General features: G+C 46.9%; 1 protein-coding gene across 2 annotated transcripts in view; it reads left to right on the top strand.

Annotated features, from left to right (window-relative positions):
• The window catches only part of prkcea (protein kinase C, epsilon a), a 697,348-nt gene that overhangs the window by 413,994 nt on the left and 266,218 nt on the right, over positions 1–17,136 (top strand). For both annotated transcript variants that reach the window (XM_038813231.1, XM_038813238.1), the window contains 3 exons: positions 1,100–1,242; positions 8,326–8,422; positions 11,644–11,849. In XM_038813231.1, the coding sequence (XP_038669159.1) occupies positions 1,100–1,242; positions 8,326–8,422; positions 11,644–11,849 (446 nt within the window). The remainder of the gene's footprint in view (positions 1–1,099; positions 1,243–8,325; positions 8,423–11,643; positions 11,850–17,136) is intronic.

Raw genomic sequence — 17,136 nt, 5'->3', positions numbered from 1 at the left:
GAGAATCTGTTGTGACCCTCATCGACATGTCACGGGTGCCCCGCCCTTTCTGGGCTTTCACAACTTTTAATAAACCTTGTGGAGAAAGACTTTTAAAAATTCACTTTTGTAATAAACCAGGTCCTTTCTCTACGTTACTCTGAGTTTCTATAAATAATGAACAAAGAAAATCTTCCTTCCTGTAACTTTTTGCTTCACTAACAATTAATGAAAAAAAAAGTCTTCAGTGATTACTGATCAGATCCTACCTTTTAATCAAAATCAGAAATGACTAACAGTTATTGAAATTAGTAGCAGCTGAAGGGACAGCAAGCTTTTAGCTGCTGGATTTTGTTTGATTTGGCTTTGGCCACTGCTTTCTGACTGTCTCCGTATTTCTTTTGTAATCCTGGGAATCAACTTGAGTAGTTCCAGTTCAGTCCGTTTATTTCCCCAGAACCTTTCACAGTCAGTTTTCTGTCAAATTCAGACAGATTTTCAGTTTGAGATTTAGTGCAGAAAGTAACAGTGGTCTGTCTCACTCTTGATTCTTTCCTACTCGTCAGAAGGGGAAGAAGTGACCAATTGAACAACTGAGCAACTGCAACCTCAATTGCCATGCATGTTGCAAACTTGCTTGGTGACGGTTTCAGGATCTTGACACTTTTCAGGAATTTTGTTTTCCAATAAATAGATTGCTTTTGTGAAATCCTTTTTGGAAAGACCAATTATTTTCTTAATGCTGTTTTACACAATGCATTTCTGATCAATGACAGGGCTCAGGGTGCAATATTGTTCAACTCTTAGAGGCTTCCTTAGCCTGAAAGGTGTTGTGATGAGAACAATATTATGAAAGGAAGCCAACAACTATATGATGTATTATACTCCATTGACCTTGCTTCTCTCTTGGGGCCGGGTGCTCATCGATAACTGTTTCATTGTTTTTCATTTGTCTATGAATGATGAACTGTCTCAAGCTGTTAAAATGATGGGTATAGTCTTCAAAAAAACGAATTCCATTTTAGCTTTAACCTTTAGCTTTTGTTTCAAAGCGAAACAGTTGCGACAAAGGCAGATAAATCCCCTGTTTGCTAATGAAATGTTCCTGTCCTTTATCTAGTGTGTAAGATGAACGTCCATAGACGCTGTGAGACCAACGTGGCACCAAATTGTGGCGTCGATGCTCGAGGGATTGCTAAAGTGCTAGCGGATCTCGGTGTCACTCCAGATAAGATCACCAACAGTGGACAACGGAAGAAAAAGGTAGAGTATTAAAAGTAGGGGTGTACAGCTGGATGTGTGACTGAATGTGGTATAATGTGCTCTTGCACTACAACACACTGTCGTCGTCAGTCTAACTGAGATCAGGTACCCTGAAAAATTAAAACCAGTGATGTAATAAATCGTGGTTATGGCTCCTCTTCAAAATAGAACTGTCTGTGCACAAATAGATATTCAGGTATTTGGTCTCTCTATAAAGTTCTTTGACCTAACTACCCAACAGCTTAAAATGTCTGAATTGTTAAAATTACTATGAAGCAATAAAACAAAGCTCTGCAGTCCAGTGAAGTTCCAGATTTGATCCTTAACCCAATCGGGCTAATTTCATCTGTGATGGCAATATTCGCCCTGCTGCTGTCCTCAGCAATGACTGAGGGGTTATACAATGGTGGAGAATGCAGGGAACAAAGGTGGATAGTTGGTATTGAAAGGTTTGTTCCTGGATGTCTAGCAGTGTTTCTCTTATCTAGTCTTTAGACATTATGAGAGAGCCACTTCGCCACCTCTCCTTCCCACCACTCTTCATTTTCACAATCCCTGCTGTGGGAAAGTCATCGCTGCACAGCAATTAAGCAATTTTGGGACCATAGAACCATGGAATCCCTACAGTGTAGAACGAGACCATTCGGCCCATCGAATTTGCACAGACACTTCGAAAGACCACCCTACCGAGGCCCAATTCCCCTGCCCTCTAACCCCACCCTAAGGAACAATTTGTTCTGGCCAATCCACCTAACCTGCACATTTTTGGAATGTGGGAGGAAACCGGAGCACCTGGAGGAAATGCACGCACACACGGGGAGAATGTGCAAACTCCACACAGACAGTTACCCGAGGTCGGAATTGAACCTGGGTCCCTGTCGCTGTGAGGCAGCGGTGCTAACCACTGTGCCACCGGGATCTTTAAGTGAGTGTTGTCATTTATCTACTCTCATCTTGATGCTCCAATGGATTGGGCCACTGTGTCAACCATGTCTTGCCAGTACAGTCAACTAATGTGTCCTATTCAACACTGGGGAAGGTCTGCATTCAAAGGGGAAAGGGCTTACAGATGAATTTTTACCACCCTGTTCACCCCGATGATCATCGTGCTGTGATTTTCACAGTGGCCTAACTCTGGGAAACTGAGGCACCTCTCTGAAGTAAAAATGAGGTCTCTTTTCTACGCAAATCAGGGCATTAATGACATAGGTAGGACTGGGTGACATAATTTAGGAGGACCCACCTGCAATCTATTTGCATATCTGTTGGCCTTTCTCATGCAGCTCCATTTTATTTTAAATTTAGACTACCCAATTGTTTTTTTTCCAATTAAGGGGAAATTTAGCGTGGCCAATCCACCTAACCAGCACATCTTTGGGTTGTGGGGGTGAAACCCATGCAGACACGGGGAGAATGTGCAAACTCCACACAGGGTGACCATGCAGCTCCATTTTGAAGGTTCTCAGCAAACTTGCACTCGCTTCACCTGCCGGCAAACTATTTCATAGACTGGCAGCTCTGTAAAATTCAGTGTCCCTGGAATTTAACTTAGCTTTATGCTTTTGTAACTTATGCTTGTGTCCCTGGTATTGGTGAACCTATCCAGCTCAAATAGCCTATCTGCCTGAGCAAAGTCTAACTCTTCCATTATTGATAAGGCCTCAGCCATATTCTCCCTGAAGTTAACGTTTTTCAAAGTAATGGCCCCAGCAGTCTCTTATGGTAACTAGTCACTTTGATAACTGGTTATGAATCCAGTAGGCCTCCTCTAGTTGAATGAGAATGTGCACGGTCTGTTTGCCCTTTTTAACCTCGACTTGAACTTTTGCGGGTGCGACAATCTGTATGGTGACACCCAGGTAGTGAAGGGAAGATCTCGATGAGGAATCTGACATTGCCTTGTTCTGGAGTCAGACCATATTTTGAATCTGGAATTACACCCTCTTTGATAACATTGTTTTCTGTCATAAAGCTGCAGGCACATTGAGTGATCATTCCCCAGGTTTGATTCTCAGTCTGTGCACATGTTTCAATTGGGGGGAGAAAAAACCTTTTTGAGGGTAGACCTACAAGGGAAATCATAAAGATGCAGCGAAGAGGAGTGCCCACAATGGAAGGACAGGGAAACTCGAGAGAAAAAAAGCTCAATTATTCTAAGACCTCTGAATCACCTACTGAAAAGGTGAGAACCTAAAATATACATGAAAGCTATGGGGCTGAATTCTCCACCATCAGGATTCTCCATTCTGCTGGCAGCCCGGGGGTTTCCCCATGGTGTGGGGCTGCCCCACGATGGGAAACCCCATTGACCAGCCGGCAAAACGGAGAATCCGGACAGCGTGCTGCACCAGAAATGTGCTGCGCCGGGAGGGAGAAACCCTCCCACGGTCTGAATGAGCTTTGTTTCTTTTCTATATGCACTCCTAGTGAGCTACATCCTATTCAACCTTGGCGATATGTGGTGGAGTTTGCCGCCCCCCGGGAATGGGTTGGCAGGCTGAGCTGGCATAAAATCGGGTGGCTTTACGGCAGCACCATAGCCATCGCCAGCCTGCTCTGTTGGTATTTTATCAGTGGCAAGGTTTTGTGGTCCCTGTAGGTCATCCCCGAACCAGGTCCTCTGACTGGGCTCAGCAAAACCTCACTCACCTTACATTCCAGCACCTCTGGCTCCTCAGCGTGGTGCACTGCCTTCAGTTCCAACAGTGGCCACCGCTCCCAGTGGCACTAATGGGAGTAGACAGCTGCCGGTCATCTGACTCACCAGCTACTTGTGGAGATGGGACTTAACAAGGAAACTTTTTTAAAAATCTCTTCTGGTAGGGTGTCTCCTAGCCCGGGAACCATTTCCCAGCAGGATTTCTGGCACGGGAACCATCACTGCTCTTTCTCACTCAGGCATTTGATTAAAATAGCAGATTATGGTAACTGAGCCTAACCTGCATGTTCAAAAGAGACCCCTCTGACTTGTGGTGAGTGTCCTTGCTGCCCAATTTCAAATTACCAATGGCCAATTTGGAGTGGTTACACCGTCCAGTTTATTTTATCTTTCCCCCTCCTCCCCTTGTTGCCCCCCGGCTGACCTGCTTTCTGCCAGCCATGAGGCAGATGGGAGTGTGTTTAAAACTTGGGGCGGATTTAAATGCCTCATCGTGCCCGAGTTGGGTTGGGGACGAGGCCACTGAATTTCCCAAGAGGCCCCTTGTGAGGTTTGTGACACTTTGAAACAAAATATTGTAAGACGTCACGATCTGGATCTCGCCCTCAGTGGGAGACCTTGCCAGGACGTCATTTAGTGCTGGTTTCCTCAAATGTGGACCAGTCCTAATGGCACCTGGGGGGATCTTCCAGGCCATTAGAATGGTGGTTGGGCAGAGGATGGCACCCTAGCACTCCCACTGGCACCTGGGCACCTTGGCATTGCCAGCCTGGCACCCTGGCAATCCCAGAGTGCTTTGGTGCCACTGCAAGGCTGGTCGGGGAACTGCCAGTGTGGCAGTCCATGGGTGTCTGGATGCCAAGTTGGCACTGCCAGGAATTGTGCCCACGGGATGAAAAGGAGTTCCCGGGGGAGGGGGGGTTGAAAGGCGGGGTGGAAAAGATTGGGGCAGCCTTCCAAAATGGCACTCCCTGAAGCTCACCAGAAGGAAATTACTGTAGGTGTGGCCTCGGCAGAGAGAAACACCCGAGGCCAAAAGAAACAGCAAATTGCCATTGAATAGCCAGGTGTTTCTCAGCACTGCATCCGCCGATCAATACCCCGGTAAATGCACCCCAAATCGGCATAAACTGCGGGATTCTCTGTTGGTGGATCCTCTGCTTCGTCGGCAGCGCACCCATGCCCTCGGGCCCTCTCGTTTCCAGGTGGCGTGGGATGTCCACAATTGGAAACCCCATCGGTGACTGCTGGAACGGAGGATCCTGCTGCGCGAGGGGGGGGGGGGGCACCAGAAAACGGGGCTGGCTGGCGGGACAGTGAATCCCACCCAGCTTTTTTCAGGTTAAATTGCACCGCCAGTCTTCCCTTGCTTACCTGGGCAGACCCATTACTAAAGCTCTCATGCATGTATCTTGTTTCCTTTCTGGAAATGAATCTGATGGAAGTTATCCTTATAACATTGCTCTCATTCCAAAGCCAATTTGACAAATGGTTTTGCAGTTTACTGTGGGACTGCTGACACTTTTAGCAGTGTGTCTTTTTTATTGAGGGCTGGGTGTTACAGCACTGGAATAAAAGACAAGCTGCTGAAGAAAGCAAAGTTGTGTTTTGTGCGGTTGCTTCAAAACAGTTACGTATAATTTTGTTCTTGCTATTGGGTCTGGAGAGACTGGCAAGGCATCCACAACCAGAGAAGGTGGCAGAACATGCTGAAAGTGTCAGTAAAGATCACCACCTTTAGTGAACCTGAACTCCTCCAGAGGTAGCAGCACCTTATCATGAGCAGGCTGCACTAATGTTGGGGCTGCATTAATAGCAAAACTGCAAATAAAGATGGGTGGTAGTAATGGCATTAATTTTGTTCCTCCAGTACACAAGGAGTTAACTGAGTTAAAAGCCACAGCTTTAAATGATTTTTTTTCCTGTTGTTTTGTATGATCGCTATTTTCCCATGGCCTTGAGGCAGAATGTATTTTGGATCGCCCTAATCCATTCAGCTTTGCTCCTTGTCCTTTTTTTTGGTCTATTATTTCTGCCAATCTTATAACCTCTTGAATGAAGGCCAATTGTCTTTGCTTGTACCTTCGCTTAAAGAGATAGAATTACAAAGTGACTTCATTGGCAGCACTTTATATGATAAGTTAGTTAATATTAACTGTTCTTTCTTAAAAAGGCATACACCCATTTCTGTTGATGGTTGCGTGATCTGTCATTAAGGGTGGAAGTAAATCAAGGGTAGGATTTTATAAATATTACCAAGAGAAACTGTTGGGTCACATCCTATGATAGAGGTTTGTGTGCACCTAATGAGTACCAGAACAATTTATGTTCAACAGACTTGGCTGTGAAGCTCAGTTTTGTATGGTACAATTTCACAAGTGAAGACAGTAACTTATATTTGCACCATACCTTAAAGATTAACATACCAAACATCGCAAAACAGAATCGTGTTTCATGCCTTCTTGGCAGAAACCCAGTTCTTCCCCATCCTCGCCAGTTCTCCCTCCCAGTGTGTGGTCTCTGAGTTCAGCAAACATTATTATCCTGAATACGATATTAAAGTATATTATTCTGTGGATGGACCTTCATTTTCTTTGATAATGTTATATTGGTCTTCCCTAAGTAGCTACTGTATTATGAAGAGCTAATCTACCATTACATCACACATATGGGACTGGTATTATACATCAACTGGAGTTTGGCAGCAGAGAGAAATCACAGGACAGAAGTATAAACACCAGAGCAGATTTGATGAATGTGAGAACATGCTTTCAGTCACTTCATTCGTTCGCACTGTGCAGATAGAGTTCAAGCACCTTCTGAAATGTTCTTTTCTATTTTCAATCTTTCCCACTGCCCCCTCCTCCTTTGCACCCTCGCCCCCGTCCCCACACCACCTGCCGTCTCCTCCCTGACTGTCGTAGGCCATTCCGGTGAGACCGTGGGCAGAAGCCTCCTGCTGCCGGAATTTCTGCCTGGTTCTGAATATTCAGAAGAGATTCCTTTCTGAGTTAATCCGGTTAAAATTTGGACTTGCAACTCTAAACAGGGCCAGGACAGGATTCCTGGGAATTTCATGTTTTACAGTGAATGAATTTCCAGTGGAGAGGGCTTCAGCACATCTACGGCTTGTACCTTCCATATTGAAGGACATGTTCGGAGGAGTTAGAGGGCTGTGCCGGTGTCTCTGCCATGTGCTCCTTGAAAATTTCAGGAGAACACTCACCAGAGTTGGCAAGCGTGTGATTGAGGGACCAAGAAAAGTTCCAGACCATCCGCAGTCAAAGGTTATTGTTCTCAGAGATGATCAATTACCTTAAGCTCAAGACCCAAAAGCTCAATTGAGAGCTGAAGGAGTAATGAATATCCTTGTTCAGTAGAACCTTCAAGGGATTCTCTTCCTGCCTCAGAATGACAGGACGCTGCTGTGATTTTGCAGGCCGAGGGAGCCCGTGGGCCATTCACTCCAATTTTACAAGTAATATCATCACCCCCATAAATTAAACATCGTTGGCTGGTGGTTCCGCCTTGCCAAGCCTCTGCTGGCAGACAGGATTCCAGAGTCTTATGCCCTCTGGGGGGAAGTTGAATCTCCTCGCACCGGTTCTACAGATGTAAGACCAGGGCAACACAGCCCAATTTCGGCGCCCAGTGTTGGGTCAGGCCGTTTTTCAGGCAAACAGCGTGTTAGACCCCTTACGAAGATAAATGAGTGGTTGACATCTGTTTGTGGCCCTTATAGAGGTCATTCTGCAATGAAAGGGGCAAGGCAGCCGTCGGCAACAAAAGTGACTTCTTCGCAAATCCAGCTCTGAAACCAGGCGGGCAAGGAGCCCTCCCAGGCTCAGTATTAGTGATCGCTTCCACCCCCTCACCAGTTGCCACAACTCCTGTTCCGAGAATTTGCCGTGGAGCCCGTGCTGGCAAGGCAACTGCCTGCTTTTACTCAGGCAGAATTTTTCACTTTAAGTGAATTAGCAATGCATTTATTTTGGACCCACATTAAACTCGGATACAAATGAATTTCACAATTGTGCGGCATTCTTCATTTTCAGATATATGACTAATGGCTATTATAAATCAGGCATGCGGGGTATGTAAATTTTTACGTTGATCTTCTAAGCACCCAGAAATTAAGTAGCAACAACAGTGAAGAAGTGAGTTACTCTGTGAAGAAAGGACAGTGTGGTCAGTCTACTCTGAGTTTGAATTTCAGCTTTTGAACAATACAGAATAATTTGGTAACTATTGGAAATAAAATAATACCACAAATAATTTATTCTAACCCAAACAAAATGTGTCTTCATTCTATCAAGTACAGTTGCACTTGTGTTATAATATTGTGTAAGTAGAATGTTTGTTCTGGTTGTTTTTATGTCCCGTATATCTATATATATACATTTATGTACGTCTTTCCTTTTTAGTTGAACACCGGTCAGGACCCACAACAATCAATCCCTGGAGCGGCACCATCTGAGGAAGACAGATCAAAATCAGCACCAACGTCACCGTGTGATCAGGGTAAGATCAAGAAATTGTCAAATTGTAGATGATTTGTAAAAACTTGATTCCTTTCTTTACCAATTATGATTCAGACTTTGCTTCTCACCCCCCCACGCAAAAACGCAAAATGCCCTCCTATTGTCATGGCCCAGTGGGCAAGGGCACAGTTGATCCAGACAAAAACATGAGATGTTAATATTTCCTCTCCTTCCCTCTCTGACTCGTGTCATTTAATAGTCGTATTCCAGTCAGGAAAGATCTTGGGCGGGATTCTCCTAGCCCACGCTGGGTCGGAGAACCGCTGGGGGGGGGGGGGGGGGGGCATGTGAATCCTGCCACGCCGCTCTGACGCCGGGCCACTGATTCTCTGGAGAATCAGCGTCGGCACGGTTGGGTGCCCTTGAGAGTGGCTCCCGCAGCGATTCTCCGCGCTCGACGGGCCAAGTCCCGCTGGCGTCGTTTGCGTGTGGTCCTACCTGGTGGGACCTCGGCGTTCTGGCTGCGGGGGCCGTCCAGGTGGGGGGCAGGGGGTATCCGACTCTGGGGGGGGGGCCTGCACGGTGGCCAGGCCCACGATCGGGGGCTACCGATCGTCGGGCGGGCTAATTTCGGGGGGGGAGCCCTATGTTCCTCCGTTCCGGACCCCTGTAAGTCTCCGCCATGTTGCGTGGGGGCCGTCGCGGAGACGGCATCCCGCGCGTATGCACAGACCCACGCCGGCCGTGGCGTGCATGTGCGGACCCACGCCAGTCATGGCGCGCATGCGTGGATCCGCACCAGCCGTGCTGGGGTGCGTATCGGCAGCTGGAGCTGTATGAAGTGCTCCAGTGCCATGTTGGCCCCCTGTGGGTTGGGGGATCGCTGCTCCTAGTGGCCAGATGACGTCAATGTTAAACGCTCAGGCGTTTACGACAGCGTCAACACTCTGCCGCTAAAACAGAGAGCACCACCCCTTGTGTGCAATCTACCGTCTGTCACGTCGGCGGGATATTCCGGTCCCACGCCGACGCACGGGTTTCCCGGTGATGAGGGGTGCACTCACCGGGAAATCCTATTGACAGCGACGGGGTTGGTAATTCCCGCTGGCGTCTGCCACCATTGCCGGAAAACATCCGGCGGGTTGGTCGGTAAATCCCATCCTTCGATTACCCAGTTTTTGCAGCAAAATTGCAAACGCAACAGCGGATATCTCAGCTGCTGACCTAAGAACTGACCACACAGTTCCAGCTGAGCTCCAGGCAGCTCAAATATTCAGAAAGGTTCCTGCCAGAGCAACATGCACTGTAGTTTTAAACATAAAGGGACTCCTCCAAAATAATTGTGGCTAACAAAGCACTGCAGTCCAGAATATGTTTGATGCTTCTGAATTTTCTGGTTCATTTTGGAACTCAAGGTTTACTGATCAATGTTTGTGTTTAGATTGTTCATGAAACTACTCATTGAGCTCCCCTCATAACTCAGTAAGTGAAGGTACTGTCTGCTATAGTGCTGTTGTTAATGTTCAATCCTCAGTTTGTGGAGTGTTAGCCAATTCCATCAATGATAGGGGATTCAATTTAGCTCAATGCCACTGGGTCAGGAAAAGGAGAAATTAAGCAGGATGTCTAATTAAGCTGGATCAGGATCTGGTGGCGCCCATGCTAGGAATGCACATGTGCTGGGCGAGGAGATGGGTGCAACTGCATTGTAACCCATTATCAACTGATACGTCATCACTAGCCTTCTACATGTAAATGACCTGGTGCTACAGGTACCCAAGTGCCGCTGGTCCCTCTTCACCCTGTAGATAGCAAGGCTGAGTATTGTCCAAAAAGCAATGAGGAATATGAATGAAAACAAAGAAATGTAGTCTCTTTAAAAGTCGTTCAATATATATTTTTATTGTGAATGCTCATTCTTGCGATGTGGGTGCCAACTGACATGGGCAGCATTTATTATCCATCCCGCGTTGGCCCCTCAAAGGCTGGTCATGTACCTTTGTCTTGAATCGCTGCAGACCATATGGTGAACTTGCTCCTCCTATATTCCTGTTCGGTGGGTTGTTCCAGAATTTGATCACAAGGTGATGATGGTCAAGAATGGAGCTGATGTAAGCAATTGCCACACCACTGTTGTTCTCAAATTTTGCCATCAAGTAGGATGCATACACACAGTTGGCCAATTTACTGGGCATGTACGTGATCTTTGCTATCAACCGCCAGGAGAGGCACTCAGCAAAAAGTGAGATACACCAAACTAGAGATTAGAGAACCTGGGTCCCCTCAGGCTTAAGAGGAGATTTGATAATGGGCTGGGCTTGACATTTTTTTGGCACGGCGACGGAGATGGAATGGAAACTGAGGAATCCTGGACTGCAGCGGTTCAAGAAGGCCGAACCACCTACGCTGCACATTCATTATCATAGACTTTACAGTGCAGAAGGAGGCCATTCGGCCCATCGAGTCTGCACCGGCTCTTGGAAAGAGCACCCTACCCAAGCCCACACCTCCACCCTATCCCCATAACCCAGTAACCCCACTCACCCAATACTAAGGGCAATTTTGGACACTAAGGGCAATTTAGCATGGCCAATCCACCTAACCTGCACATCTTTGGACTGTGGGAGGAAACCGGAGCACCCGGAGGAAACCCACGCACACACGGGGAGAACGAGCAAACTCCGCACAGACAGTGAGCCAGCCGGGAATCGAACCTGGGATCCTGGAGCTGTGAAGCAATTGTGCTAACCACTATGCTACCGTGCTGCCCTTCTTTGGGTTGTGAGGGTAAGACCCATGCAGACACGGGGAGAATGTGCAAACTCCACATGGAAAGTGAGCAGGGGCTGGGATCGAACCCGGGCCCTCGGCACCGTGAAACAGCAGTGCTATCCACTACGCCACCATGCCACCCCAGTATGATTCTAAATCTACCCAAATTACTCATGCACATTTGCTGACATATCCAGCCATTGGTGGTATTTACAGGAGTCTGGCAGCAGGATTACTGCCTGCATCATTTCAAAAGCACTTTATTGGACTGTGAAGAAATCTTAGGATGTGCCAAGGATCTGAAAGGTCCTATATAAATGCAAGTTATTTTCTCAGTGAGAGATGGTGCGAGAAGCGGATTGTAAGATTGACAATAAGAGGAGACTAAAGTTTGAAGAGCTGGAATTTGGTAGTAAGTGAAGATTTAGTTGTGTAACAGAAATGGACTTAAGTTAAATCCTCAATCAAATGTTCACTTTGTTCCCCCAGAACTCAAGGAGCTTGAAAATAACATTAGAAAAGCTCTTTCGTTCGATAATAGAGGTGAAGAACACAAAGTAGCAGGAGCAGATAAACAAGCGGTGACACCCGGTGAAAATGGTGAAAATGGAGAGCTGAAAACATTCCAGACCAAACATTATAACTTAGAAGACTTCTCCTTCATAAAAGTATTAGGAAAAGGCAGCTTTGGCAAGGTGAGTACTCAACAATTGTGCAAAATATCTGTTTCAACATCATACTTATCAAGGAGACATTCTACATTACGGATGTTAATTATCGGTGGTGTAATGCCCACTGTGATTCCTCTCACCAGTATTTTCTTTGAGGTGAATTTTAATAAACCGATAGCTTTGGTCAGGTGGTGGGAGAATAGGTTAACGTGTCAGGAGTCTGTCTCCTGACCCTAACCTGCCCATTTCTAGCTTTAACTGAGGCTGTGAGGGGATTGATCGACCGACCAGCTCCAAGGAGGCGAGTTGTAACTTTACGTATGACAATAAGGTGGTGAGCCTCATCATATTTCTGCTTTTGAAATTTGACAGCTCCCGAGCTGTGGGAGCTCTCAGATTTCTCAAGGTGAAGACTTGGTGGATTTATGAGGTAAGTGCATCACACTACCCAATGTGGTAGTCGGTATTCGGGGTATTACGGTATCCAGGTTGATGCTGTAAGACCACCTGTGTGGGAGGTACCTGAGACAGCAATATCATTGGTGAAGCCTGCCTGCTGGTTCCGCCCAGTAAGGCGGCGTATAAGAGCCTGTGTCTCCCTAGTAACTGCATTCTGTACCTGTGCTGCTGGGGGAAACATCTAGTCCAATAAAGCCTTCAATTGTCGTCCAATCTTGTTTCTGGAGCCATTGATCGAGCATCACCCATGAAACTAGTGCCTTCTTGAGGAGCCTCCAGGATCAGGCCTCCACCCCCCCAACAGCCGTACCCACAAGGTAGTTGACCTCCGTTACCAGGCCCTGGTTTCAGGCACGTACTTACATATTCTCCCCGTGTCTTCATGGGTTTCCTCTGGGTGCTCCGGTTTCCTCCCACAGTCCAAAGGCGTGCAGGTTAGGTAGATTGGCCATGTGAAATTGCCCTTAGTGTCCAAAAAGGTTAGGAGGGGCTATTGGGTTACAGGGATAGGGAGAAAGTGAGAGCTTAAGTGGGTCGGTGCAGACTCGATGGGCCGAATGGCCTCCTTCTGCACTGTATGTTCTATGTTATCTGTTACTGTGCCCATCGATGACAGCTAGCCGCCCGTCTGAACGCAGTCAATCACGCTGGTCTTCCAGACGTTCCATCGATGACTGACGGTGTTAATACTCTGCAACTTCAGGAGGGAATCACATCCTGCCAGGGAAGGGAAGCATCGATCACTCTGTCAGTTTGGGAGAGCACATCCTGCTTCATGTTACTCAGCTGGGGTCTGAAAGGTAGCTTAAACATTCAATCCAACATCAAACAAAGAATACACTTAGTATCAATAACCAATATAGTTTTAACTGCAGATCAGTATTACACTGTTATTCCTGTGCTTTATCCGTTATTGTTTGTGCACAGCAGGTAGAGTTCTCCCAGCCCAAAGGGAATGCTGTAGGTGCTGATTGCCAGTGGGAAAATCAGTGATCAATTTTTGACTTAGGGGTATTCTGCAACCCATAATAAATTTTTGACATACAATTTAAAAATATAGGCCTGTACCTCCGAGTTCTAGGGCGTTGTAACTCGGGGTACTCCAAAAATGCACTCAGTAAACCCCCACCTTGAGGTCCCCAGATGAGGGTTGCACAGCAAATGCCTGAGAAGTACAAACTTCAGTTGGACACCGGAAAGTATGATGTAAATTGCAAACTTCAGATGGTTTTGACTCTCTTATGGTAATATTTATCCAGAAAAGGTCAGAAGAAGTAAAACCTCCGCTAACTTCTTTGTTACTGTAGTATTAACACCCCCCTCCCCCAACCAGATACCATATGACTCCCTCCACCCCATCCGATTCTCCAAATGGACCCCCCCCCCCCCCCCCCCCTGACCTCCCTACAGGACTTCCAGTTACATAGAACATTACAGCGCAGTACAGGCCCTTCGGCTCTCAATGTTGCGCCTACCTGTGAAACGACTCTAAAGCCCATCTACACTATTCCCCTAACATCCATGTTTATCCAATGACCATTTAAATGCCCTTAATGTTGGCGAGTCCACTACTGTTGCAGGCAGGGCATTCCACGCCTTTACTACTCTCTGAGTAAGGAACCTACCTCTGACATCTGTCCTATATCTATCTCCCCTCAATTTAAAGCTATGTCCCCTCATGCTAGCCATCACCATCCAAGGAAAAAGGCTCTCAATGTCCACCCTATCTAATCCTCTGATCCTCTTGTATGCCTCAATTAAGTCACCTCTTAACCTTCTTCTCTCTAACAAAAACAGCCTGAAGTCCCTCAGCCTTTCCTTGTAAGATCTTCCCTCCATACCAGGCAACATCCTGGTAAATCTCCTCTGTACCCTTTCCAATGCTTCCACATCCTTCCTATAATGCGGCAACCAGAGCTGCACGCAATACTCCAAATGTGGCTGCACCAGAGTTTTGTACAGCTGCAACATGACCTCATGGCTTCGAAACTCAATCCCTCTACAAATAAAAGCTAACACACCGTATGCCTTCTTAACAACCCTATCAACCTGGGTAGCAACTTCCAGGGACCTATGTACATGGACACTGAGATCTCTCTGCTCATCCACACTACCAAGAATCTTACCTTTAGCCCAGTACTCTGTCTTCCTGCTCCTTCCGAAATGAATCACCTCACACTTTCCTGCATTAACCTCCGTTTGCCACCTGGCAGCCCAGCTCTGCAGCTTATCTATGTCCCTCTGTAACCTGCAACATCCTTCCGCACTGTCCACAACTCCACCGACTTTAGTGTCATCTGCAAATTTATTCATCCATCCTTCTACGCCCTCCACCAGGTCATTTATAAAAATGACAAACAGCAGTGGCCTTTCCCCCAGCTATAACTCTTGCCCTGCGGTATATACCTATCCCTTTCCATCGCTAAAGTAAACGTAGCTGAATTGTGGTCACTATCACCAAAGTGCTCACCTTCCTCCAAATCTAGCACCTTTCCTGGTTCGTTACCAGTACCAAATCCAATATGGCCTCACCTTTTGTTGGCCTATCTACATATTGTCTCAGGAAACCCTCCTGCACACATTGGACAAAAACGGACCCATGCGTTACCCTCGCCAATCCCGTACTCAACACACCCTCCGACCGCCTGACCCCGCATTGACCACCCCACACTGACCACCTGACCATCTCTACTACTGACCACTACCTCCATCACCACCCAAGCTGCCCATTGACTATCCCCTGACAGACAGACAAACCTGAACATCTGACCTGCCCACTGACCAACTAGCACCGCCAAACTGACCACACCCCAACTGACCACTGACCACCCAATGCCCTTGCCCCCACTCAACCTTCCCCAAGACCCCACGTCTCCCCACCCCTCAATCCTAACTATTTACTTTGCAAGCTTTCCTTCTCCCCGGCTTCTCAAAGTGGCTGAACCTTTAAGTTTACCTGCTTTACAGCAGCTAGTGCCGTAAAAAAGGCAACCTGCGTTTCTTAGTAAATCAGATGTAAAGCAAATATTATACCCTCAGTAAATAAAGGAAAAGTGGAATATGTTTTGAATAGTAAGAGACCAGGAAATGCATACATTCAGAGGAACCTGAGTAACCTTGCACATGTATCCCAGAAAGTTAGCATGCAGCTGCAGCAAGCTGTTTGGAGGTCAAATGGTATGTTAGCTTTTGTTACAAAGAGCTTAGAATATAAGGGCAAGGAAATCTTAATATAGTTATCCAGGGCACTAGCAAGGCCACACCTGGAGTACTGTGTGCAGTTGTGGTCTCCTTACTTGTCCGAGTGGGACCCAACAAACATCCACTAGGCTGGTTCCCGGGATGAAGGGATAGAGCACGAGGAGAGAATAGACTAAGTCTATATTCCCTGGTTGTCGGAAGAGTGAGAGGCGAGTGAATTGAAATATATAAAATTATTGTGTAGTTCAACAGGGTAGATGGCAAGAAAATGTTTCCCTGGGGCACTAGAATGTGGGATCACAGTCTTAGAGGTCAAGTCATTTAGAACTGAGATGAGGGGAAATTTCCTCGCGCTAAGATTTGCAAATCTTTGGCATTCTGTGACCCACAGAGCTGTGGTTGCCTAGTCCCTGAATATATTCAGTATAGGGGTTGCCAGATTTTTGGTTACTGACGAAATGAAGGGATATGGGGATAATACGGGAAAGTGGATTGGAGGTAGAAGATCAGCCATGATTTTGTTGAATCGTGGACCAGCCTTGAAGACTAAATGTCCTCTACTTAGTCCTATTCCTTGGGCTGGATTCTCCGCCTCCTACCGCCAGTAGCAGAGTTCCCGATGCAACAGGGAAGCCAGCTTTGGGGGGAAAAAGGGCACCAGTCCTCTGGAGGCATTGGGATTGAGGTTCGCGCTCTGTGCCAGAAGGAGTATTTAAGACCTATATGTATCAAATTCTTTGGGCTGGCATGATTCACCGGTCCCCTGTCTATAACCCCGCAGAAAAGAGACCCGATTTGGAATCATCCCAGAAGCAAGACCCCTGTCTGTAAGCCCCCCACTAGAAGAGAGACTGTATCTGGAAGACCCCCAGAGGAGAGACCCCTTTCTGGAACCCCTGCAGAAGAGAGCCCCCTGTCTGGAAGCCTTCCAGAAGTGAGCCCCCTGTCTGGAAGTCTCCCAGAAGAGAGCCCTCTGTCTGAAGCTAGAACAGTCCAGACAGAGGCAGTGAAAAAAAAATCACTGCTTTAAAACTCACCTGGGCAATACACCTGTTGACTCAGGCAGAGGAAACAGCACCTACCAATACCTGGAAAGAGAAAACCAGTCAGCTGGGTTTGAACCCCCTCAGTTCTTTGACCTGCAAGTCATTCATTCATTTCTCGGAGATATTGATTTTACTATGCTGTGATTGACAGCTTCCACCCACACCCAGCTGTCTACATTGTTCCATTTATCCCCCTTCACATTGAGTGACATTGAAGTGGTCAGCTGGGAAACTGAGCAATGTTTATAAACATCAAGCCATGATTGACAGCTCCTGGACCACATCAAAGGGAGTTAAGTGCTTTCTGTTACTTTCACTACTGACTACTTCAAAGTCACTCAAGCTAAAGAGAGATGAATGGAACAATACTGGTAGCTGTAAGTGTGTGTGGAAGCTGTCAAACACAACCTATTTAATTAGGGGGTCTCAGGGTTGGTCTCTTTAATTTGGAGGCCTCTGGTCGCTGGGAAGGGGGATTGGGTCACCCCGTACCAGGAGCCCTGGAGTTGACTCAGAAAATCCGGTGGGGACTTCCGGTTGCGGCTATGACTAGCTAAGCCGCACATTTGGAAGCTCCTGCAACAAAGGTGTTTTTGGGCCAATTG

Source organism: Scyliorhinus canicula, chromosome 1 (assembly GCF_902713615.1).
Source record: "Scyliorhinus canicula chromosome 1, sScyCan1.1, whole genome shotgun sequence".
Classification (NCBI taxonomy): Eukaryota; Metazoa; Chordata; class Chondrichthyes; order Carcharhiniformes; family Scyliorhinidae; genus Scyliorhinus; species Scyliorhinus canicula.
Note: the sequence above shows the minus strand (reverse complement) of the source record. Positions and strands in the feature narration are given on the sequence as shown.